The 24,299-nt window shown below is 41.8% G+C and overlaps 1 protein-coding gene across 2 annotated transcripts in view; it reads left to right on the plus strand.

The window, feature by feature from the left end:
* The window catches only part of TMEM132C (transmembrane protein 132C), a 213,961-nt gene extending 202,938 nt beyond the window's left edge, over window positions 1-11,023 (plus strand). For both annotated transcript variants that reach the window (XM_074159483.1, XM_074159482.1), the window contains exons 8-9: window positions 833-1,024; window positions 9,824-11,023. In XM_074159483.1, coding sequence (XP_074015584.1) covers window positions 833-1,024; window positions 9,824-11,023 — 1,392 coding nt within the window. The remainder of the gene's footprint in view (window positions 1-832; window positions 1,025-9,823) is intronic.
* The last annotated feature ends 13,276 nt before the right edge of the window (window positions 11,024-24,299 follow it).

Genomic DNA, 24,299 nt, shown 5'->3' on the forward strand with positions numbered 1-24,299 from the left:
AGCATGGCCAAGAGCTGGAAGCCATAGAGCCTTCAGAGATGTTTAGGAGAGGCAATACTTCCAGGTTCAGTGAGAAGTCAGAGCTCTTGCCCCACATGATGCAGGCTGCCACCAGTCAGCTGATGGGCCCCATTTTGATTTTTTGAGACAGAGATCTTTAGATTGTGTCAAGTTTCTTTTGACTTTTTTAAACATTAATTCAGGGAAAAAAATACAACTTGGTTAATAACCCTGAGAGGCACAAGCAGTTAACACCATATCCCAGTTCTGCCCCAGCTGAATCCTTACTAAGCCAATGCACAAAGAGTGAATATAGCTGATCTCGGCTGTAGATATGAGATGGGGAAGGTGGAGAAGACAGTATGTGCATGAACTAGCTATCCTTAGTTCCCTAAAGATAGCAGTATGGCCCTTAGTTTCATTAAAAGGAAGGTTATCCTACTACCTTGATGTTCCATCAGATACAGAAAAGATAGAGAAATTAGAATTTCTAGGCAAAGAAGTGAAGGACAAATCCTAGATGTTGCTAACCTCTCTTTGAAATGGTTGGGAAGTAAATGTGATGAGCTTATCCATACTGGACATGGAAAAACAGGGAAGAACACAACTGAGATAGTACAGCTCTCAGTATTGGATGCGATGTTCTTAGCTGTAACCTCTGTACTGAATGTTTTTCCGAGCCAGCTAATGAAACCAAACGGCTTTTTCAGTGTGCTCTGCCATTTCATTCTATGCATAAAGCTTTGGAGACAAGAAGGGATGATGACCTTAAGAAAGGTTATTTTAATTGATCAGCCTTTTCCTAAGTTGATTCTTTTGTGTTTCTACAAAGGTTTTGTCTCCCCTGTCTGACTCCATCCTGGCAGAGAAGACAGTGACTGTGCTAGATGACAAAGTGACCATAACAGACCTTGGAGTACAGCTGGTGGCTGGGCTTTCACTCTTTCTTCAGCCAAGCACAGCAAGTAGTCGGGCTATTGTGGCTACGACCGTTGCCCAAGAGCTGCTTCATACTCCGAAGCAGGTAGTGTACCCTCCATATTTACTATTGTTGCCTTTTGGGATGGGGCAGTGTTTTCTGCACGTGAAGTGTGAATGATAATTCATAACAAGTTTAGAAGTTAGGCTTTAAAGTATCGGTGTAGTACGTGTCTGTGTCAATTGCTTTCCTCTAGAGTTACTCTGAAATTCTTTTCATTTCTTCCCTTCAAGTATGGACTTCACCTGAGGTAAAAGTTCTGACTACACTGAAGTTTACATTATTTAAATTTTTAATACCCTTTATTTAAGTGATGCAACATCTGTTATTTTCACAACACAGGCTGTCTTTGGACAGTGATCCTTGTTTGCTATATGAGGATGCCCTTGTTTTCCATGCCAGAGAGCACCAAGCTCTGTGTGTCACAACAATTTAGTATTTTGAAGAGCTATAAAATAGAGGCAGAAGATAGCCAAATACAGTCACAGCAGACTGCCAGGCTGCTCTCTCCTTTTATTTTTAGATGGATTTTAGGGGGTTCATCATTCAGTTCGTTAGGGTATCACTGCATCGTTCCTACTTAAATTAAGTCAGCAGATTTCCATCTCTGTAAAGGGGGTCTTTGAAGCAGCATGTTTCAGGTCACAGCCCACTTGGAAAAGAAGACTGGAGAGTACCACCACATCAAGGCAAACAGTTGCTCTGGAACAGACTGAAAACAAGGGTCAGTAGCAGTGGAACAAGTTGTGTGTTCATTGCTCTTTCAGTCTGCTGATTTGAAGAGGGGAACTGGGGACCATGCAATTAACTCTGTCCACAGCTACTCCTCTCACAGAAGCTGTATTTCATCTCACATAGATAGGGAGAGGTCTCAAGTCAAGTTTTATGGCCCATTTTCATGATTATTGCTACCTAATTTTCTGGAACATAAAAATAATTTAGATTGTTTTATAACTTAGTGACAGGAAAATGTCCAAGCTAGAAGGACATGCTGCCCATCTGTTCCATTTACTGCATCCTGTAAACATAAGAATCTTATGTAATTAACCCATTTATACCCTTCTCCGGGGCTTAGAAACCATGTCTGACATATTGTCTTCAGACAAAGACTGTAAAAGCAAAAGCTAAAGCATGTCTAACCCAATTCTGTTATGTAGGACAGAGCACCATTTGTCCTGCAGCATCATTGGAAGAATCATGGCTTTGATTGGAGATAAAAGAGATTGTGAATCTGGAAAGGTTGCACAGATATATCGTCAGCTTCTCAGATTTACAGACAATGTCCCGAGTATGCAAAGATATTTATCAACATCAGGTTATGGCATATTATGACAGGGCATTTTAGCAGTGCACAACGTGACATCTCCTATTGTATTATGGCATGGCAATATGATATGATGTGTCATTATATATCACTACAATTGGCAAGTTATGAAATAATAGAAAAGAGTAAAAATGTGTAAACGTGGTTTGTTTTGAAATTATTTTTCCCAGCATCTGTGTTATGGAACAATTTTAGTGAAATATTTTGTTGAAGCTGATGTTCTTTTGTGAGACAATTTTCATTTCCTCAGAGTGGCACATTTCTGACACAGAAATGACTGGACATATCAGGCTGTCATTCAGAGCAATGGTTTCTGCTTCTGGTACTGCTGGGCAGTGTGGGATGCTGCTGTCCCTCCTGTCCTCTTCCTGGTCCTACAGGTAGCGCTACTGCATCATCTTCACTGAAGGTACTAACTGTTAAAACAGGAGGCAGGAAAAAATCAAGCAATTTTTCTTAGTAAAAGCAGTTTAAAATCTGTTGCTTCTTCTCCAGACTCCACCTGAGAAAAAAAAAAGGGACCTAGAATTTAATAGAAGGCAGTGGAAAATCTTCTCTACAGCAGGATCTGGAACACCCAGGGAAATCTGGTTGCTTAGTAGCAATCCCAAGCTAGTCAGTTTTTCCCACTCCTATGCACAGCGTCTTTCATCCCAGTTTCATGCAAACATAGAGCAGTGTGTTCTTGTGGAGTCCCACTTCAGTCTCTGCTTCTCTTCCTAGCTCCTCTAGTCTGGAGCCTGCCCACCCCTTCTGCTTGTCTTCCCACCATCTCCTCTTCAACCAGGAGTAAGAGCACTCTCCTGCCTGCTTCCCAACCGAAGGCTTTGCTGGGAGCATCACCCCTCACTGTGGGGAATTTGTGAGGGTCTGTTGCTCAAGCACTGTGAGTGTGTGCAGTCCTCATCCTGGTCATGCCAGGTCACTGTGGAACCTGAGCACAGTCCATAGTTACCGGGGCGCTTTGGCAGTGCCTTCATACCAGGGGCCTGAGCTAATCCCACATACTGTGCAATTCACATCCTACTTTACTGTAAGCCATTCATTTGTTCTCAGGCCTAAATCCTACTCAGCCTGTAGACAGGGCTTGCCCAAGGAAAGGCTGCTGAAAAGAGACCTCAGGGACTTGGTATTTGCATCACCAAAAAAATAAGACAGGAATAGATTTCACACTAGACAATACATTGAAGGAAATATTCTTAGCATAGGAGTGCCCTACAGAGTCACATCCATCTTTCCTTTCATTTGCAGTCTGAATGGAAGATATAACATTTAAGACACTTGCCCTTAGAAGAATTAACGCAAATGAAGGAATGCTTGTGGCTAAATTTTGCAAGAAGTGACTCATGATTTGGAGTAATACCAGCTGAGATCCTTACTGAGCTCAAATTTTAGAAGGGAATTACTGAGTATTTTCTGAAAATCAAGCCTTTTTGAAAGAGGGTTTTTTTCTAAAGGGGCAGCCCAGAACTAAGCACATACTTGGGTGTTGCAAAGACTTCAATAATGAAGTGTGTCTTTTCCTCTCAAACAAATTTACAAAAAGGCCCAAATAACTCATGCAAACTTTACTGATGCAACTGAAAAACAAAATAACAGTCAAGATAGCTGAAGGTTTTATTTTTCTCAGGAGTGATTGTGCATGTCTCAACATTGTTATATGTTAAAAACAGTCAATTTGTTCTTAGTCAAGTGTTTTCCTTGGCTCCACTTTAGTGCCTTCCATAGCCAAGCTTCAACATAGATTAGCAAATGTCCTTGGGTAACTGGTACTCTGGTAGGCACAGTGTTGTCCCCACCAGATTAAACAGGACATCTGTAAAGTGCAATGGATGGCATAAAGCATTACACAGATTGTGCCATTACAGATCTTCCACTATCATAGGAATGAAACTAGTATTTTTGTTGCGACTGTCTTTCAATGAATATAACTACTAGATTAGTTCCTTGATTATAATGACCATACCATGTCTGTATAAGTAGCACACAGCAGCCAAAACACCAAGTCCTGAAAAGTTGGCAGTTTCTCCAAATACTTAGCAATCTAAAGAGGATAAGCTAATTTTTTTTTTCTTGGATGCCTTAAGTTATATATCTTTGTCTGTATTTGGGCAACTAATTACCTGAGGTGACCTTGAGGGATGCTGAGCCCATACTTCCTCTTTTTTTAAATCAACAGGGAGCTCATTGGCACTGAAAAGTGGATCAATGATTTAGGTGCCCAAAAATAAATGCATGTTGATCAACTTTTAAATATCAAAGGTGAAATATCTTGCAAAAACTTGGAAACTGTAGCTGTGAACAGTCTATTTTTAGTGTCCATCTGCTCAGGTAGGAAACCTGTTCCGTTTGGCTTGTTGATGGTTGTTAAAATCAACACTGCCATCTTAAAGGCTTCTCCAAAATGTAAATAAAATAAAACCTACAGTGTTTAAGTGTTTTCTGAACTGAGTGAGCTTCAAGGACTTAAATTTCCGCTGGCTCTGCTGGGAAACTCAGTCACATCATAGCTTTCTTCATCATTGTGGGATATTGCATGTGGTTTAATGAACTGAAATGGGAGAGTGGATAAAATGAAAGAAAAGGGAAAGCCTTTAATAAATAGCTATGTGTATTAATTTATCTCTCCGTGCTACTAGAAAACTGCAGACGTTTTCTTAGGGAAAAAAGAGCAACGTTAACACTTTCTAAAGGCTGAGTTCATCTCTTTAGCATGTGTAGCTCCTGTTCACATCAGTGACAAGACCTAACCCTGTGAGGTCATCTCTAACCTCAGGGAGTGTCCTCCGAGATGTCAGCTCTCACTCTGATAGGAGGTGAGGATGCTCAGCACCACCTGAATCAGGGCGACAAGCTAGAGTTGTTTGTATGTCCCTGCCTTTTGGATTGATACGATACTGTCCTGTTTTATCTTATGTCCTTCATTCAAACTAGTTCTGGGAGTTCACTGACATCTCACAGTTAAGTAACAGATATTAGGAGTGTTTCTGTGGCATGGATTCATTACCCCATTCTGGCAGTATAAATTACACATAAATTGTATTTATATCTTCTTTAAACTGACAGAGCAATATAATGGCTTACAAGTATGACAAAGGAATTAAGCAGCTTGGGAAAGGGAGAAAGGATGTATTGTTAGATAAGAATCTGAACTCTTCCATTGCAAATACAACCAAATTCCCAGTGGAAAGAAATGTCACGTTAGCAGATTGGACAAAAAGGAGGGAAAGAAGTACACAGTAGGGGAATGCATGGTTTGAATTAAGATCTGAGTCTTGGCTGCCTTTCATTTCCACATCATAATGATCAAGCCCAATTTTTACTACACAAGCCACAAGCTTAAAAATAAATGCACATGTAATACTTTGATATTTCATGTGATAAAATTGCTAGGGAAACCCATTTCAGCATTCAAGTCCCCAGACAGAACAATCAGAGCTGGTCTAATAGAAGCTGCTAAGAGCAGTATTCCCTTGCCTTCATTTGAGAGAGGGATGTATTTGTTTTCTGCAGAGCAATCCGGCCATCCGTTTCTTTCCTTTGGTGTCCTGCCTTACTTCAGGACTATTGCAGCTGACCCCAGCAATCAAGGGCTTATTAACAAATACTTTTATTTGTGCTTTAGTGAATGAAGACCATTAAAAGGGCTCAGAATACAAGGTGGCATGCTCTGGAACCAAGCTGACCCCAGCTTTTCAGAGGAGGTATTGAAGGACACTTTGTAATCACTGACTGTGATGCTACAGATGGACTCAGTGGAACATCCTCAGATAAGCAGACTATCAAATGCTTTAGAGGGCAAAATAATCATCACTGTGGCTCCCAGATTTTCATAGGCAACTCGTGCGAGTCCCAGCGCAGTGGGACTCATTCCTGCATTCAGGTTGCCTCCTTGTTTTATCTAGGTGGAACAGACATAGCCAGCAAACAATAGTGTTTGTGGTGACTCGTGCAGCAGGGTTTGAAGTATTCCAGGTCAGGCAATACAGAGCTCCGAGGGGACTGTTGGTTTCCATCAGTGCCATGTTACTTCTATACCCTGGTAATTTCCCCTTTGTTTTAACCATGTAAACATAACAAGTGTATAACAAGGGAGATAAAACTGCTAACAAAAATCGAAATGCAGGTTTATCCAAGAAGATTTATCAAGTGGCATCTTTGGACTGGTAAGTAGCAATGTAATTCAAGGCCAGAAAAGGTGCTCAGACTGCAGCAGACCAAGAAGAACTGGCCAATTTGCTGGTCTGGTGTGTAAGTTATACCTGGAATGGAGGAAGAGAACGGTAAAGGCACAAGGGAAAATGTAGGTAAAATGTGTCTTGATAAGGAAAGTTTTTTATGTACTAGGAGAAAGCATGATATTTGATAATCAACAGTGATTGTGGGAAGCAGTTTCATCATCCCCTCTGGACTGGATTTTGTTGTCATTAACATGATCTAATGTACATTATCTGACTCACTTCACATCATCATAGTCACCATATAAATCATCCTGTTCTCTATGAGACACTGGAACTAATGTGTAGTTGTGGTTCATTTGTTCTGAGAGTGCAGCTGAGTACGTGTGTGTGTGTGTGTGCATGTGAAAGAGAGAGGAACAGTGGAAGCAAAAAAGACTGGAGAGCCAGATAATCCCTCAAACTATTTGTTTATGCTTGATAATTAATGAATACAAGCATTTGTCACCTCAGTGTTGAGGGCATCAGACAACGGGCAGCAACTTTACAGGTAAGAAGGCTCCAATCCATCTTCATCTGCTGATAGTAATTGGAGGACCTTGTCAGAGATTTGGAGGGGATTTATTGATGCGGTACATGGGATTTGCAGAAACAGCTCTTTGAAGGACATGGTATTAAATCATTTCTTTTTTCTTTCTTTTTTTTTTTTTTTCTTTTTAGCTTTTCAGAATTTATAATCATTTGGGAAATTCACTTCCTTCCTCTGCCTTCAGCAGTGAACGAGAGGAGATGATCTCTTGCCAAATAGAATATTTGGGCTGATACAGTATACTTTGGCAGGATTTGAGATTCTGTCCCTCTTTATCTCATTTGTTTTCTTTCCCTTTTAATTAATACTGTCTGTAGTATAAGCATGACAATGTTGTGTTGTGAAAAATTAGTTCTTGGAAATAAAAAACCTCAATGCAGGTTGAAAATAATGGCTAAGCTATTGCACACCTCTGTTATCTATAGTAAATCACATATGTGCCTGCAAATTTCAGCTGACTGCCATTTCATTTTTCTCTCTCTGCTTCATAAAACCAGGAATGCAGAATAGTGGATAAATAACGTAAAGAATAAAAGTTGATTTGAAGTTGCTTACAACTTCATCAAATTCTAGCCATTTGGGCTGAACTTTTCCATGTTGTCTACCTCTTAACCTGTGGGCTGTTAAAGCAGAAAGGAGTCAGGATAAGAAAACCAAATAAGGATGTGGATATCATGAAGAAGATGGGAAGGAAGAATATATGGCTCCTCATATGTATTCCTCTCCAGTGTCTGAATGGAGACCTCAGATCTCTCAGAGGTGCTGTTCTACCACCAATAAAACCTACTTACATAGTAAAGGCCATAATCAGACCTGGTGCTCTGCAATGCTAGGGGTGCTGTGTGTGGCTATTAAGCACTGCACAAAGGATTTAGTAATGCAAGTCCTTTTGTAGAGATGTGGAACTATGAAAGTCCCCAGCAGAGGTGGGAGGAAGCACAAGCCTTGTAATTTCCAAGCTTAACTGTACAAAATTCTGCACTTATTTTCTCATTCCGCTCTCTAAATGAGAGCGCCACTGGCAGACGGTGTCAAGCCTGTCGTATTATATGCTGGAAATGATGCTGGTGTTTTTGCCTTCCATAGGTTGATGAAAACTAAGTGTATCTTACGCACCTCGCCGATGGTACACGAGGCTGTCCTGCTGTTTTAGAGATAAGGAAGGCAACAGGGTGTTGAATTGCCAGAGGAGATGCATCTTTTTCTCTCAACACATACCCATTAAAAAAACCAAACCCTTTACTTTCCCAGAACTGGGTTTGCTCTACTATAGATTTCTATGATATGAATTTAAGCTGTGCCCTGCAGCTTTATGTTTCTGTCTGTTCAGCCATTTCAGGGTTGTTTCTCTAATGAAAGATCAGCTGTTTTAATTTCCTTACACAGTTCAACCTTCCCAGCTTCTGAGCTACCCTGGCTCCGTTTCAGCTGTTTGAAGTGCATTTGAATCATCAAGAACTTTGCCTTCTTTCCTGTTGTGCCACAACTTATTTTTCTTCTTTCAGTCCCTCAAGAACTTGCTGATAGCACTTTGGAAATCAAATATTCAGTATAGTCCAACCTTCTGCACAGCTAAATGCCCCTTGCTGTTTTCATTGAAAAGCTTTAAATTTAACTAGAAGGGTAGCAATTCCCTTTGTTTATAACCATAGCGTAACAAATTGTAGCCAATTGAAAACCATATTAGGTTGTAAATTTGTATTATGACTGGACGTTAACAGGGTGGCAATGTTTTTTCCCGATGGTGATTTTCAGCCCAGTTGTTCTGATGTACCCAAGTGTAAAGTTATTAGGGCCATCTGCGATTTAAGTCTGGGAAGAAAAGAACTTCAGTTTTGTGTGAAGTTGCACTCCGGCAATCTGCCTGCACGTCTGCTGGCTAAACAGGCAAGACATAGAGCAAATGAAAAAATAAAGAAATCTCCTGCAAAGAAAGCTACTGAGACGTGGAGAAGTAAATATCTGTATCATCTGGATGGGATTTCAAGTGGCAGAGAGCTGACCTCTAGCTTTGTGTTTGCTTCTAATGATGACTTCTAACAGTGCTACCTGCAGAGAACAAAGACAGTCCAATTAAATCCAGGCCATTTGTATTTTTATTGTAGAGAACATACCAGAATCCCCATCCTCCTCTCCTTGACACAGAAATGTGATAGACTTTTTAATTATCTCAAAGATAAAGTGTGTTTTACTTAAAACAAACCTTTCTCCAGGAAAATGGCAATTGTTCCGTCAGTCGTTTTCTTTCTGGTGAATCTTCTGCTCCAACCATTTCCAAGATATCGTGGTAGCTCTTTATTCCTGCTAAGATATTTATGCCTTGTTTAATTTGACAGCTCCCTGTGATACCTGTGCATGGGGAACATGAGAAAAATAAGTGTTCTGTCAAGTGCCTCTGGTAATTTTTCTGGTTTGTCTCTTTCAGGTTTTGTATGACAGGAATGACTTTCTTTATAAATCATGTAAATTGTAGCTTGTTAATGGGTACTTTGGTATTATAGACATCCCATATAAATTATTTTATATGTTCTTTTGCAAAACATTTGCAGGAAGGATAACAGTGGAACCTTCAGTGAAAAACGTGACCAATTTTCTGCCCCATCAGTTGAAGCTTGGTTCACTTTAAATGCAGTACAGAGCCATTGTCTTCCATTTCCTCCAGCTGCTGTTCAGAGCTGAGAGATTGATGAGCTGCAATGGGTTGAGCTGTTTTATTTAAGACCCTGTCTTTAACCATATCCCTCTCCTTTCAGGAAGCTGTAGTAAGCACCTGGATTCAATTCAGTGACAGCTCTGTTACTCCGCTGGACATTTATGACTCTAAGGACTTCTCCCTTTCTGCTGTATCATTAGATGAAGCTGTTGTCTCAATCCACCAGGACGCTGCCTTAAAATGGCCAGTTGTGGCAGCAGAAGGTGAAGGTCAGGGCGGTTTAATCAAGGTGGACATGATGATTTCTGAAGCCTGCCAAAAGTCCAAGAGGAAAAGTGTCCTGGCTGTGGGGAATGGCAACATCAAAGTCAAGTTTGGCCAGAATGATGCAGACTCTGATACAGGTGGAGATTATGATGCTGATGAGATTGAAAACCATGCTAGTGACCGGCGGCACAAAGCGTCAGATCAGGAACGGTATGGCCAGGATGGACGATACTATGGTAGCTCTTCAGCAGAGCGAGAGGAAGGTGCCATCAGGAAGGTCAGCACCACAGCAAAATCCGTAATAAAAAATAAAGTAATTAAAAACAATAGGCTGGATGGTGGCAAAATCTCAGATGATAGCCAGCTGCAGAACATTCCTATAGACTTCACCAACTTCCCTGCTCAAGTAGACATCCCAAAAGGCAATGCAGGCATGGAGGAAAATGACCTGGTACAGACACCTAGAGGCCTTAGCGATTTGGAGATCGGGATGTATGCTCTGTTAGGGGTCTTCTGCCTGGCAATTCTAGTCTTCCTAATAAACTGTGCAACATTTGCACTGAAGTACCGTCACAAACAGGTTCTGGTGGAAGGACAGGCCACCATGACGCATTCTCATGACTGGGTCTGGCTGGGAAATGAAGCAGAACTGCTGGAGAACACAGCAGATGCATCACCTCAGCAGGATGAACACACAACTATTATCGACCGAGGGTCGGGTTGTGAGGAGAGCAACCAGCTCCTCAACGGCAGTGCTCAGAAGAATATTCAGAGCCAGGTTCACAGGTGTGCTGACTCAGGGGGCAAGCTTGGAAAGGAACAGAAATCTGAACCTTTACATTCACCGACATCTAAACGGAAGCGGGTAAAATTCACGACATTCACTACCATCCCACCCGATGATGGTTGTCCTACTGTCAACTCAATCCTAAGTAGCAATGACGATGACATTAAGTGGGTGTGCCAGGATATGGACCTGGGGGACTCCAAAGAGATACGAAACTACATGGAAAAGTTCAAAGACAAAGTGTAGCTCCTTGCTGGTTTTTTGGGTTTAACCACACCTTGATGCCTTCAGTTCTACAGTATATATTGGGACAGAAGAGGGGGAGGGGAAGGAACGACCAGGAGAAATGATGAGGCAGTTTTTATAATCAGGGAAAGAAATTTGCCAAACTGTCGATGGTTTATTTTTGTTTTTCACTTTGTTTTGTTTTTCCAGCAGTTATTCAGCTACTCGTGGATTTAGGAAGTGGAATATAAATAGCAGAAAGGAACAAGGAAATGGTATGATCACTATGATGAACTGGGCAAGATGAGGTTGTGAAAATTTGTTTTATGGGTCATACAAATAATAATGATAGTAATGTTTCAAAGTACCAAAAATATTTGTAAAAAAAAGAGAGAATATAGGAGCATGAAAAGAATAAGCAAGAGACAAACAATAACTTATCTGTGTTTCTAATAAAACATCACAATTATGGACATATTACCCACAAGGAGATTTTTTAGATTGTTACTCAAGCTGTTTCTTTTTACTCCTTCATTTGAAGTGAAGATATGTCTTTGGCATTACATATGGAGAAGGAAGAAATTACTTGGTATTTTTATTTTTACTTTTCCGTTTGTCTTATAAGTTGAAACAGAATAATTTTCCCTTTTATTTTTCTTTTAATTATCTTAAAGCGAGGAAATTTTTCAATTCACTAAGTTCACCGTGGACCGAGAACATTTTGTTTGTAAGTTAGCTATAAATAATCTCCTGTCATTTAAAGAATTCAGGGGATAAGTATTGACTAACAATTTCCATGTGGTGTCTCTTCTTAAAGCCTACGCCTCCATTGTTTCACCCTAGCTGGAAATATGTTCTGTTTGGAAGAAGTATTCATTTTACTTTCAGATTTGGATTGTTTATTTAGTTGTTTTTTTGACGTTTCCACAACCAAAGTTCCCATCTTTCACCAAGGGAAGAAGGTGCTGTTTTATGTTAATTTTTAGAAATAGCAACCGATGGGAGTGCCCACTGGTGCGTTTTCACTGTACCTGGAACTGAGACCGTCACAGGCCAAATGTGTAGAGCCTGGATTTTGGGTTTTTTTTAATTCATAATTTCATTCAATAATTTTCTGTTTATTCTAATGTCACCAGCTCTCATCAAGCTCAGAAAGCTACGAGAAGAATGGACAGAAAGACATTGATTGTCCCCGCACTTTTATTTCCTTGTAGTGGAAGAGCTGGCCTCTGGACAGACTGTTGGGAGGGAGGGAAATATTGCTGAAACAAGATCAAGAAATATCTGGAGCTATTTTATAGATTTAATTTTTTTTTTGCCATTGGACCAGCTAAGACTGAAAATTTTAGATTCGATGTAAAGCTGGTGTTTTGAATAAAAAATACAAACCCAGTAATAAATCTGAAGGTAATACAAACCAGAGTCATAGATTCGTTGTGTAAACTGGCAGAATTGTGTTGACTCAGTGCCAGTTTACATGAATGGAGGACGCAGATCAAAATCTATACAATGAGCAAACCACTGTCATCCAAAACCTTTCGTAACTGCAAGGAAGATGGTATATCCAGCCTTTTGGAAAACAGTATTATGTCCTGACTGTTAGCCGGAAGCACTTACATTGTCCTGTCTTTACCCATGTATTTCTTTTTTTTTTTTTTTTATTACTAAACTCAGTAGTTTGGTTTTTTTACTTGGACAAAAATCAATCCTGCCACCCAGTAACATAGATGGACGTTTTAACAAGATATGCCTAGTATGCATTGTAGACTGAAAGAATGTAATATTTATTTATACATGTTATACGAATTGTAATTAAAATGCTTTACATGGCTTGACAAAATAACCTCTTTTTTTCTGTGGGGAGGGGGCTCCTTCTGTCGTTTCTGTGTTGAAGTACTGCATCCACTGCCTAACGGCTGCAACAAAATTTAAGCTGCTTTCTGAAGAGAGGAGAATAGAGATGTATGAAAGTTTTTCACTGCTCTGACCCTTCTTTTGTGAACTGCTTCCCCTTCCCACCCAACATGTGGTGATGATGATGGATGGCAGGAGAAGACAGCAGTCAGGCACAGTTCATGGCCATGTCGCTATTCATCTTGTTCATCTTCATGCCTACCATCAGCACGAACAACTTTAGGACTCTTGCTTCTGATGTGTGCAGCCCAGTCATAATTAATTATGTTGCTTCTCTGATTGATACAGTAGGTTCAGATGGAAGCAAGTTTCACTGAATCACAACTGACACATACAAAGCACCCTGTATCCCAAAGGACCCCAAGCTACTTTACAAGCTAAGCACAGTGATGCATCAGCCACACCTCAGGGATCAGTATATCTTCCTGGGAAAATACAGGTGTCTCTGAGGTGAAAAAGGCATTTACAGCACAGAACTGCAAAACACAACAGCGGAAGAACAAGAAAGATAGTATGGAGCAAAAATAATACACCATGGTAGCGCAGAATATAATTGTTCAAATTGCATTTTTAAGAAGGCTGTTACTGTGCTGACCAGCCCCTGTTACAGCAAGTGCAAAGAATGGCATCTCCAGTAACCCAGTGCTCCCGAACACGTGTACTGGTACAGCACTAGCTGCAGAGGAAAGGGCTAATTACTAAATCACTGTTTCTAGTCCATGCACCCTGACTTTGCTCTTTGCTTTTGGCTGCTGACGCTTTATAGGATCAGAAGAGAAAAGAGTATCTAACATAGACAGTTGGCTACTGAGAGAAAACCTTGTGAGCAGAATTCATCTTGCTCTGTATTTTCACAATGACGTGTGCATGTCTGTCTTGGTCTTGCTGTCTCACTGCATTGTCGAGGGAAAGTATTCCACAGTGAATGGAAACATTATTCCTAATTCACCTCCTCTTCAAAAGCTCAAGTGCTTTTTTCAAGAACTTAAAATGTGTCTTCATTGAAATTAAGAGAGTGGAAAAGTCAAAGTTTCCCATGAGAAACTATTTTGCAATTCCTTTTCAAAAACAGCAATGTAACTTTTTGTTGAAAGACACACTTCTGTATTAATGCAACTCAGATTGGATTCAACATTCCCAAAGAGAAGAGCTCTTCTGTTGTGAATAGGAAAATTATAGCTTATTCATTGTTTCAATACTCATTGAAATAATCACCATTTTTTGTTTTTTGTTTATTGACTGCATACATAGTTCTATGTTGTCTGTAGATTCAGACTTAGACAGTTTGTTTGAAATGACTGCCCTTCGGAAAAATTAATTTTAATATACAGTGGTGATCATTGTGGCAAGATTTCATTGACAATTAGCCTTGTGTCACTTCTCAGTGACAGTATTTTGTCATTATATTTAAATTAGAAAAAATAGTGGCTGCAGAGTCCCTCCAAAGTGAGTGGTTTGAGGGGCTTGCACACGTGGACTCCATTGACTGCAGCCTCTAGCACTGGGTTGGACACTTGCCATTCACAAACACATACAGCATTTTACACACGCTGCAGATTACCATGGACATTTGTTACAGTTCTGACTTACTCTTTATCTTGTCTGTGCCATAATAATCACTTTGCAAATGCTGATAATCACGTACAACTGCCAACTCGAGCGCATGCATGGCCAGAAGGAGAGGCTTAAGCAGCAGGTTCTTTAGCAGGACTCAGGGGCAGTCAGTGCAGCCATGTTTCCAAAGCAAATTAAATGGCAACATAACATCCCTGAAGCACGTAAAATGCTTTTCTCTGATGTTTTTTTACTAACACATGCCTATTATTGATGTCTTTTAGTTCCTGAGTTATCAACTAATGGACTTCAGCTAATCTCCACATTGGCAACATGGTGGGGTTTTAAAGCTGTAAGAGGAAGCCACCTGACGTACTGCCTATCGTAATATGACATCGTACTATAGCGAAGAAGAAGAACCACTGCTCCAGGTTCTGTACCATATATGTTATAGTAATCAAAATTTGGAAAATGTGTTCAGACAGGGTATGATGTGTTTAACAACAGGGGCTCATGATGCAAGGCTTGTGGTGGTTGCGAGGGAGGACTTGGGAAGCCTCTTCACTCCCAAGACCCTGCTTCAACTATTCCGTTAGTCACAGCTACAGCATTTCTGTCTAGATCCACACCTGCTGTAAATCTGTGTGTCTCCATTGAAGCCATCTGGTAGAGCCATGTTAATTGACAGGAGCCAGGGCTTTTGATTTAATATATATGAGAAGTCTCTGACTGTTTGGACAGAGTTTTAAAGCTGCTTTGCCTCATGATAGACTGAGTTTGTGTGCTTCCCAAAATGAGGGGTTTGATTGCCCCTGCCTTGGAAGAGACAAGGCTACCAGGAGTGCTCTGGAGACTTGGATGGGATCAGGGCAATGCCTCTCCTAGCCCAGCCTGCTGTCTTCCTCAGGAGCAGGAATTGTTTCATGTGTCTTGGTATTTCCTTTACTAGGACCTGCCAGCCTGGCTCTTCAGGATGTTGCTTCAAACAAAGCAGGGAGAGTGTCTCCTGCTGCCATACCTACCTGCTGCCTAGGTCCAGGCTGGCTGAACTGTAGAGGGGCTTGATTGCTTTCCTGGAAATCCTGGCACCTTGCTTCTCCATGCTCTTTGTAGGTCTTAAGCCCAGAGGAAGCTTAGAAGAGGCCATTGATTTTGACTCCTGTAACTCGTGGCTGAACAGGAGCATGTCTTCAAACTTGCATGGCCTTTGCTAAGGAAGACAGGCTGTATTTGAAGAGACAACAGAGGGAATTAAAAAAAAAGGAAAAACTCAACCCTGCCTTCGCATTTAATTTTTCTGAAGCTACAGAACATAGTGCTTCAGAGACAGAGGCAGATACTGAAATTTTTCAATTTATCTTCCACTGACCAAAAATTCCGTCAAAGCCCAATTCTGAGTGAGCCACCGTAAACGATCATCTCAGCAGGGAGGAAACCACTGGGCTGTGAAATATCATTTATTTGAGAAATTCACATTGGGTCAAATGCCAGAATTTACATTTCTTAAGCTTTGCTGTGCTGCAGTTACAAAGGCACTGGGATCAGGCACAGAGAGCTGCTCTGAACATCGCTCTTGGCAACGTGCCGTACTTGCCAGATGAGGGAATCTCTGGGTGCCAGGGGTGCATGGTTGCAAAGATAACACGCTGCAAGGTACATTTTTCTGTCAAGGAGCCAGGATGGAAATTCATTAATAATAATTTGCACTTAGAGGAGAGCCTTTCATCTGAGAAGCTCAGTGACTTCCAATTGTTGTTAAAGGATAAAAATGTGAGCAGGCTGAAGGGGCCCTGTTTTCTCAGATGAGACAGTGCCAGGTGAACACCTTCCCCTCCTCGAGGCCCGGGCACCCAGCTGTACCTGTGTGGGGGCTGGGCCTGTCTGCTGGGGGAGAGGCAATTAGTGAAATCACCTGGTGCTGGCAGTAATGAGGAACCCAGTCTGCCACGGGAGAGAAGAGCATTTGGGTCGTGGCTGATGAAGGTTGAGCACTGTGTGAAAGCCGTGCTGCTGGTGGGGTAGTGCAGCCATGGGACTGGAGAGTGCTGGTTGCAGGAGGAAGGAGTGGGTGAAGGTGAGAGAAGAAGCGAAGCTTTCCTGTTGCTTTGAGGCTGCTGGCACAGAATGGACCTCGGTGAAAAAGTGAGTCCTGCTTTGTTTGGTGTTTATTTATTCCTGGCTTGTGTTTGGAGGGAAGGAGAAATCTTCTTGCTTGCTTAGGTGTCCCACGTCTGGGAGTCAGTAAGAGCAGCTGTGTGTTGTTCATGCCTTACCTTTGGCAAGGGGAAGGCCACTGCTAATGGATTAAGATGCAATATGCCTGTATGTGTGTATGAGAACACTTCATAGTGCAAGGTCAGTGTGGTATATCCCGGATCGGATGCTGGATCCTGAATCTTTCTGATATAGCTTAACTGCTAGGAAGCCCATATTCCCTCAACTCGTGAGCATGCTGACTTGCCCTCAGCTTCTAGAAATACTTTGATGTTGATTAAATTTGAGAGATGACCTGGAAAAGGCTCTCGCTTTTGGAAAGCGGGGATACAGTGCGTTCATGGTGCTGCACCAAGCTTGCTGGGTTGGAAATAGGACAGTGACCCCCAATGCTTGCACGTACATTTCTTTTTCCTTCTCGCCAAGCTCCAAGACCAAGTAGCAGCAAGATTGTTGCTCTGTTTTGAAAGACTCCTAAGCTGGATTTCAGTGCTTAAAAATGAGCTGTCAGCAAAGATGCAGCAGCAGGCAGAGATAATGATGCAAATTACCGAATAACTCTCCCTCTTGATTACTTATTTTGGACAAACTCATTCTTTTTATGCCTATGCTAGGGAGGGATTAAAGCGCTTTGTGTGAAGCGAGGATGTCAAAGCCAGCCACGAGCATCCTGGAGACAATGTGTCTGGTGTTCAGCTGAGCTATATCCAGTTGCAAAGGTGCCCTGTACTAACCATCCCCTTGGCTGTGGCAGTGGTTGATTTGTACACTCTCGGGCATGTTGCAGCCGATCTTGCATCTTTCTGGAGGTGCAGTAGCATGTTTAGAGATAGTTGGTAACTTTTTTATTTCCCCCCACCTCGAGCCTGTATGTGAAGGTTTTTCAGGTAGCTTCCAGCATGCTGTATGGCTATTTAGCAGGGCTACGGTGGGTGCAGGCGACACTGAAGTACCTCTGTGCTCTGGATGCTGGAGTCACTTCTCAGCCTTTCTGAGCTTTGCACTGCAAGGGTCACATTTGATCTCCTGAATTCAAATAACTTGAGTAGCGACTGAATTCCTGGAAGCCACAATTTAGGTTGGAATCCTTCATTAACAGATTGCAGCACCATAATTATCTGGATACTTCTGTCTGGCTAAAAATACAGGATAGGAGGGAAATCTTACAGAAGGCTTTTGGTAGTTTTGCCACTGTCTTGCACATGGCCTAGGGTCAAGAGGGTCATCGGGCTGAGAAATGTCTGTTCTGCCATCGGCCATATCAAACTCTGCTCATTCCCTGCTTGTTTCTTTCACTGTTGGATATTTTAATCTGTCATCTAGCTTCATGAGATTGCTGATTTAACTTGCAGCAATACTAAATGAAAAGCCACTGGCACAAATTCATGTTATTCAGACTTCCTGTGGATTGTGGAGAGGGGGAAGGTGAAAAGAGATGTGGACTGTTTGTGTTGCAGAACCAAAGAATGAGAGCAAAGTCCCATGAGAGGAAAGATAAAGACTTAAGTTGTATAAAGGCTAGGATTGCTTTCTTAGTTTGCTTTCTGTAACATGTATAACTTCCCTGACAGTTGTGATCTTTCCTTTTTGGAGTGATAATTTTCCTGGTTTGGGGGTAAGATCTACATGATCCCCCTGAGGATTAGGATGGCTACGTTGCCTGGCTTCATGGAGTGGTAGCACCACAGCAGGTACCAGACCCTCCATTCTGACAATCCATGCTGACACCTGAGGAACTGTATGATGAACAGAACTGTTGGTAAACACTGTCCATATAATTGATAATCTGGCTGTATGTGATAGCCAGGTCAGAATTGTATGTTTTCTGGTGATGGAGAAGATTTTTGTTCCCAATGAGCATTGTACATCTCATTAGGCTCTGGCCAGACAGCTATACTGCAGGCAGAAAGCCCCACTTGAGACAGGCACCCAAAATGCTGCGTAGCTAACGGTTGTCACTTCAGTGTCATTTAGTAGTGATTGCTATAAGAGTAGAATTATCTGGGGACTCTTCTTTGGTTATGATGACATTATACATCTTATAAAACTGAGCTGAGGTTACCATAATGATGAGACTCTATTAATTTAATATGATATTGCTACAGGGCCTTTTCATGGATTGTCTGAAAGATTAATATTCTTTAACAGAAACACTTTGGCGAATCAAGTCACCATTTCCCATTCTTCCGCTCCACCCCTGCATTTTGGGATCTGCCATTTACTTTTTCCATCATGCCTCTAGGTTAGTCATACCACATCCATCAGCATGGCATGAGTTTTACACACTTTTAAAAAAGTGCTCCAAGAGTATCTTCCCTGCTTTGTAGGGCATTATGTCTTACTATTTTAAAGCCTATTACTACAAAAATAAAATGCAAGATCATGTTGGGGGGGGAAGAGGGAAATGAGCAAGTTGGATAACTGACAACTTCAGGGCTTTTTGGAAACCCACCAAGCAGAATAAAGTGGAAGTTTCTCCCAAATGCAGAGCAAAAGGGATTTGTCCCCAACTGGGAAGAAACAACTGATATAAATCCAGATGTCTTCCCCCATACAGGGAGTGCTGGTCTCTATGCCTCTGCAGAGTTCTGGTAATCATAGGTAGTGTTATTTGTAGACCTGTGCTTTCCCTCGTGTAGTGCCAATGGGACCCAGATAGCTACAGTCAGATAGGTGTGAGTGAGGGTTTCACTGCTGCGTGAGTTGCAAGTGGCTCTGAGGAGATAAGGGAACCTGGGAGTCTGGGCTCTAACTTTGGCTCCCTGCAAGGCTGTCCTGGTTCCTGCTCTCTGAATAAAAACCTCTGGACTCTGATGGTACAAGCTGGCGTTGGCCTGACACTTGTGGCTGAAGGGAAGATTTCTAGACGTGCTAATGAGATACGCAGCTCATCTCAAGTAGGAAGGAATTAAACATTTAGATAAGAATTACAAGTGTGTCACTGTAGAATTGGCTGGAGTGAATTATCACCTGTGATAATGTGCAATTGTGAGTGATCGTTGTGGTTCATCGTAGCAATGAATGGTCACGAAGTGTAGCATTTCCTGTTAAGTTTCACAGAGCTTCATGTTTGTGCAGGTCTCTGAGTACAGACCTCTTGTAGTATAGGCTTTTGGAGAACCCTCCATGTTTCAGGTTCCTTCCTGGCAGTCTTCCAGTAGCATCATCTGTCTGTGAAGTAACTGCTGTAGTAGAGCTTGTATTTCTTCAGCTGCTACCTGTGAAATGAGCAGATCAAACCACAGTTTTTCTGTTTAGAGAAGGCTAAAGACACAGGCATGCTTACGTTTTTGTTTTTTTTTTTTCCAAGTCTTTTCCCCTCTACCTAAAATGGGAACAAGCTGGGCTAAAAAAAAGTCTAGTCTACTTAAACTGAGGTAGCTGGAAATGCAAGGCTAAATATGCAGATGCTCAGTGCCTCTTCTCAGTGCCATTCTATTCACCATAAGCGGGTGTGGGGATGTCCCAGAGTTTTTCAGTGACCCAAGGATTGCCATGGCGAGTGGTGAGCTACTACTGCAGCTTCAGGGATGTGGGACCTATGGGGCAATGGCATGGGAGCTCCACATGTAGGACATGGTCAGCTGCACAGTATTTAAATACTCCTGCATTCATCTGATGCGTATGTATCTTGACGTATATTGTGTGGACCTGTGGCAGGTTATATTCCCAGTCGCACAAGCTACCAGGGAGTGATGGGGAGGAGAAAGTGAAAGTGTGTGTGGAAAGGGCAGAAGGAGGAGAAGGCCTGTATTTCTTCCCAGGTTTTTGTCGTGTCTAATTTTAGTTCACTATTTTTAATAACCCAGTTCAAATTCTGCTTAGCTTTGGATTTATGAAGCGGGTTATGCTTTGATAAAATAACCAGTCCTATGTACTTACAGGTTTTTATTAAAAAGATGAGCAAATGAATATAAAATGAAATAGGCATATTGCTAAACTAATCCAGTACAATTTCACTAAACTACCAGAACGGAATAATGCAGCAATCAAAGGCTGCTATTAAAACTGAATCCATAAATCAGAGAATTCAAATTAACAATTCACTAAATTAAACCAGCAGGTAATCAAATTCAATGATAGGGTTGATGCTAAGAGGAATTGCTCTGTGTTGGTCTCATTGGAAAAACATATGGAGAAGCCAAGTGCTTTCAATTGATGGTATAAACCAGTGCTTTGGCTAGTACAGTCCTTCAGCTGGTGAGGGCATAAGCACATGGGAACTAGGTGCAGATGGGACATTAAATTAAATCCTTCCCAGGGATGTACCTCAGTGCAGACAAATGCAGAAAATTGATTTGCATGTATATTTTGTGTGAAATTATCAGCGTCTGCAGCACAGCCTCTTTGGGTCATGTTCTCTCCTCTCAGTCCTGCTCTTGAACCTTCAGTACTGCTGAATCTTCTAGCAGTCTTGCTCTGGAGACAGTGATTGAGTTGCAGGCAACCTGTTTCTCTTTAGACTCTCCATGGCTGAGAAGGGGCACTGCTACTAACCATGTGGATGCCAGTCTCTACTACAGACCCATTCATAGCAGAAGGGGATGTGTACAGAGGAGGGAGAAGGGCCAGAGATCATCATGCTCTGTGGTGTCTTGAGGTATCATGATAATGCTTGGAGAAGTTTGGGGAAAGATGAGGTTGCTATTTCCCACCTCCCCTGCTTCTAGACAGGTGTCTGTGTGTGGGGAAAATAATGGAAGATTGGCAAAGAGGATTATGAACATGCTCAAGTGACTTGCAGTTGGGGTGTAGAAAGACACATATCATACTAATTGTTGTTTAGTCTTGTGTGCTTGACAAGTAGAACATCTGTGCCTAGATAGCATAGGCCTATGATGGGCTCAGAGGCACCCTATCAAATGTGCTTGAGATTCCTGCCCTGCTGTGGGGAGGATCAAAGCCCAGTGATGAACTACACCTGTGTGAGCCCCTGATACACAGGCGAGAACAGCAGGTTGGGTAACACTCCCTGGCAAGGACTGAGCTTGGTGCCTGTGTTCCCGCTTCTGTGCCTCTGCCCAGGTGCTGCTCTAGACATCCCCTGGTTCACAAGGTAATGAAAATAAATTTACTCAGTGCATTTCATCTGTGGTTTTGTGGTGGTTCCTGTGTCCTGCCTGTGCCGGCTCACACACTGTGTGAAGCAGTATCCTGCATTGCCAGCTTGATCCATCCATGGCACAGTGAAGGCAGTAATAAACGACCTTTTTACTTCACAAAACCTGCTCAGTTAGCAGTAAGCATATGTTCTTTCAGAAATACTCTGATAGCAGCATGAGGGCAGAGAGGGAGAGGCCAGCCAGGAAGCTTGATGTCAGCCTTCTAGCTGAGGTAATGGACATAAAAATCTCCATATGCTGAGAAGTCATTTTAAGAAAAAGTATTAACCTAATTAGCACATTTGTCTCTTCTCTCATCAAGCACCTTTCTAACAACAGTTGCTTCCTGCCTTAAATTAGGAAACTAATACAGGTAATGTCATAACTTGTGTTTTGGAGTTATTAGCGTAAGTCATCTTGCTCTTCTGAATAAATTAACTTCAAATTCTGTCTGCAAATTTGTCCACTTTGTGTCTGTGTGGACTAGAGAATTTCCTTGCACTAAGTTGGAGAGTGATCACTAAATCTGTGGCCCTTTAGTAGGAAGATCAAAACAAGATAACCAAAATAATAATGAAATTTAAAACAGAACCTTACTGGAAAGTGGGAATTCACTTACAGGTAATGCAGGAATTGCCGCAGGGAAAAGCAGTCACATGGAGGTGGCTCACACGCAGCTGCATTTGTGTGTTTAAACAGAAATGGATGGTTGAACAAGGCTTGATGCGATTTTGTTTCTAAAATATGTAAATATGCTTGCTAGCAATTTCCCATTAGAGCCCAGTGGCTTAATTAGACAAGTTTAATTAGTTCACTTCCATACAGCATTGCTAATCTGCAAGAATTAGAAATTCCCGAATCTCCCCCAGATATTGGTCACGCAATGGTTAAAAATGCAATTTGAAGGCTTTTGCAGATCCCTCCTTAATGTGGGGCTATAGGAAGTGCCTCTCTTCAGCCTTGGGCTATTAGATGAAATTTGAATTAGGAACGCTGCTGAATGCTATAGAAGAGCGGGGGCTATTTAGATGTGAAGTCTTTCACTAATAAGTGCCTAAATGCTTTGGTTTAAATGGGAACTTGTTCCTGGATTCAAGGATGTGATCTAGTAGAAAACAGTTAAAATCACACCAGGTACCCACTTCTGAGACAGTAAAATTCAGCTTCAGAAAATCTTGATCCTTGAGCTCATCTCTTTAAGCTCTCCATCTAGCAGAAATATTAGCAATTACCTGGCAGAAGATCTTCAAGCCGAAAGAGCTGGACTCATTTGGCATTGTTCAGTGCCCCTTAGGACTAGGCACTGCCTGTCCTGGGCTTCCATCCAGAGGTTTCATCATTATGATGTTTATGAAGAAAAATTCTAATGCATCTATTATAAGAAGAAAATAGCTCTAAGATTTCAAGGTTAATTAAAACCAGGCTGATGGTGGGGAAGACCAGGAGCTGGTGTATTTCTAAATAGCCAAGAAGGCATTTCTCAGGAACGTAAATGCTAACCTGATACAATAAAGGGAAACTACTGAGTGTGCACCTAAGCAGAAATCTTGGCCAAGGTTGCAAGGGGTGATTAGCCACTTAACCAATGTCAAGATGTCATCAGCATTCTAAGACTGCTCTCTATACAAATGCAGGCATGCTGTGCTATTTGCCAGAAGATGGCACTCAAAGTATGGCGTGCTAGATGTTTTTGGAGTCCTATCTGCTGGGTCATAACCTATCGGGTAATAGTTTACGCACATGCGGATCTAGAGCTGACAGGGTTCTGTATAATCAATATAGCCTAAGGTTCTGTAAGCAGCTACGCCCTTATGCCTAAAAGGGATCTGTGACTGAGGAAAATAGTTTGGTTGGGTTGTTTTGTTTTCCTGCAAACAAGAAGTCACTGCTGAAACACTTATCTTGGTGGGTGACTTGCAAGCTCTGTTGAGAGACTCCGGGTTTTGTTGAACAATTCTAGCATCACTATGTATCTGCTGGGGAGAGGGATCTGCCCTTGGGTGGCGCAGTTCCACTGCAGTGCAATTCCTCTCTCTGAAATACAGATACGGTGTTGTCAGTCTTTATAGCTGCATCTTGAATATAAAAGACATACTAGCCTTGAGACCTCCTGAAATAATTGAACTTGTGGGGGCAGAAATGGAGTGTTTTTCTGAATGAATAACAATTTAAAAATGAAGATGACAAGTGTAATTATGACAGATGTCTCATACCTAAGGTGGAGCTGGAATGGAAACAATACCAACTTCACAGTGTGTCTTGTCAGTAGAAAAATTACTTTTAGGGAGAGGGCAGGAAGGGAGAAACCTGTAGAACTGTTATTTCTGCTTTCTGTATCAATCTTTGATGTAAAGAACATCAGAAAACCTTGTTAGTTGCCAATGATCTCTGCAGAGTGCAAATAACTTTGAGAGCAACAGTTCTCAGGCTACGGGCTCTCTGTGCGTCCATACCTGACTGAGAATGCGAGTCATAAACAAGGAGAGAAATAGGGCTGGGACTCAACAGCATGC

The sequence above is a fragment of the Numenius arquata genome, chromosome 16 (genome assembly GCF_964106895.1).
Source record: "Numenius arquata chromosome 16, bNumArq3.hap1.1, whole genome shotgun sequence".
Taxonomy (NCBI): domain Eukaryota; kingdom Metazoa; phylum Chordata; class Aves; order Charadriiformes; family Scolopacidae; genus Numenius; species Numenius arquata.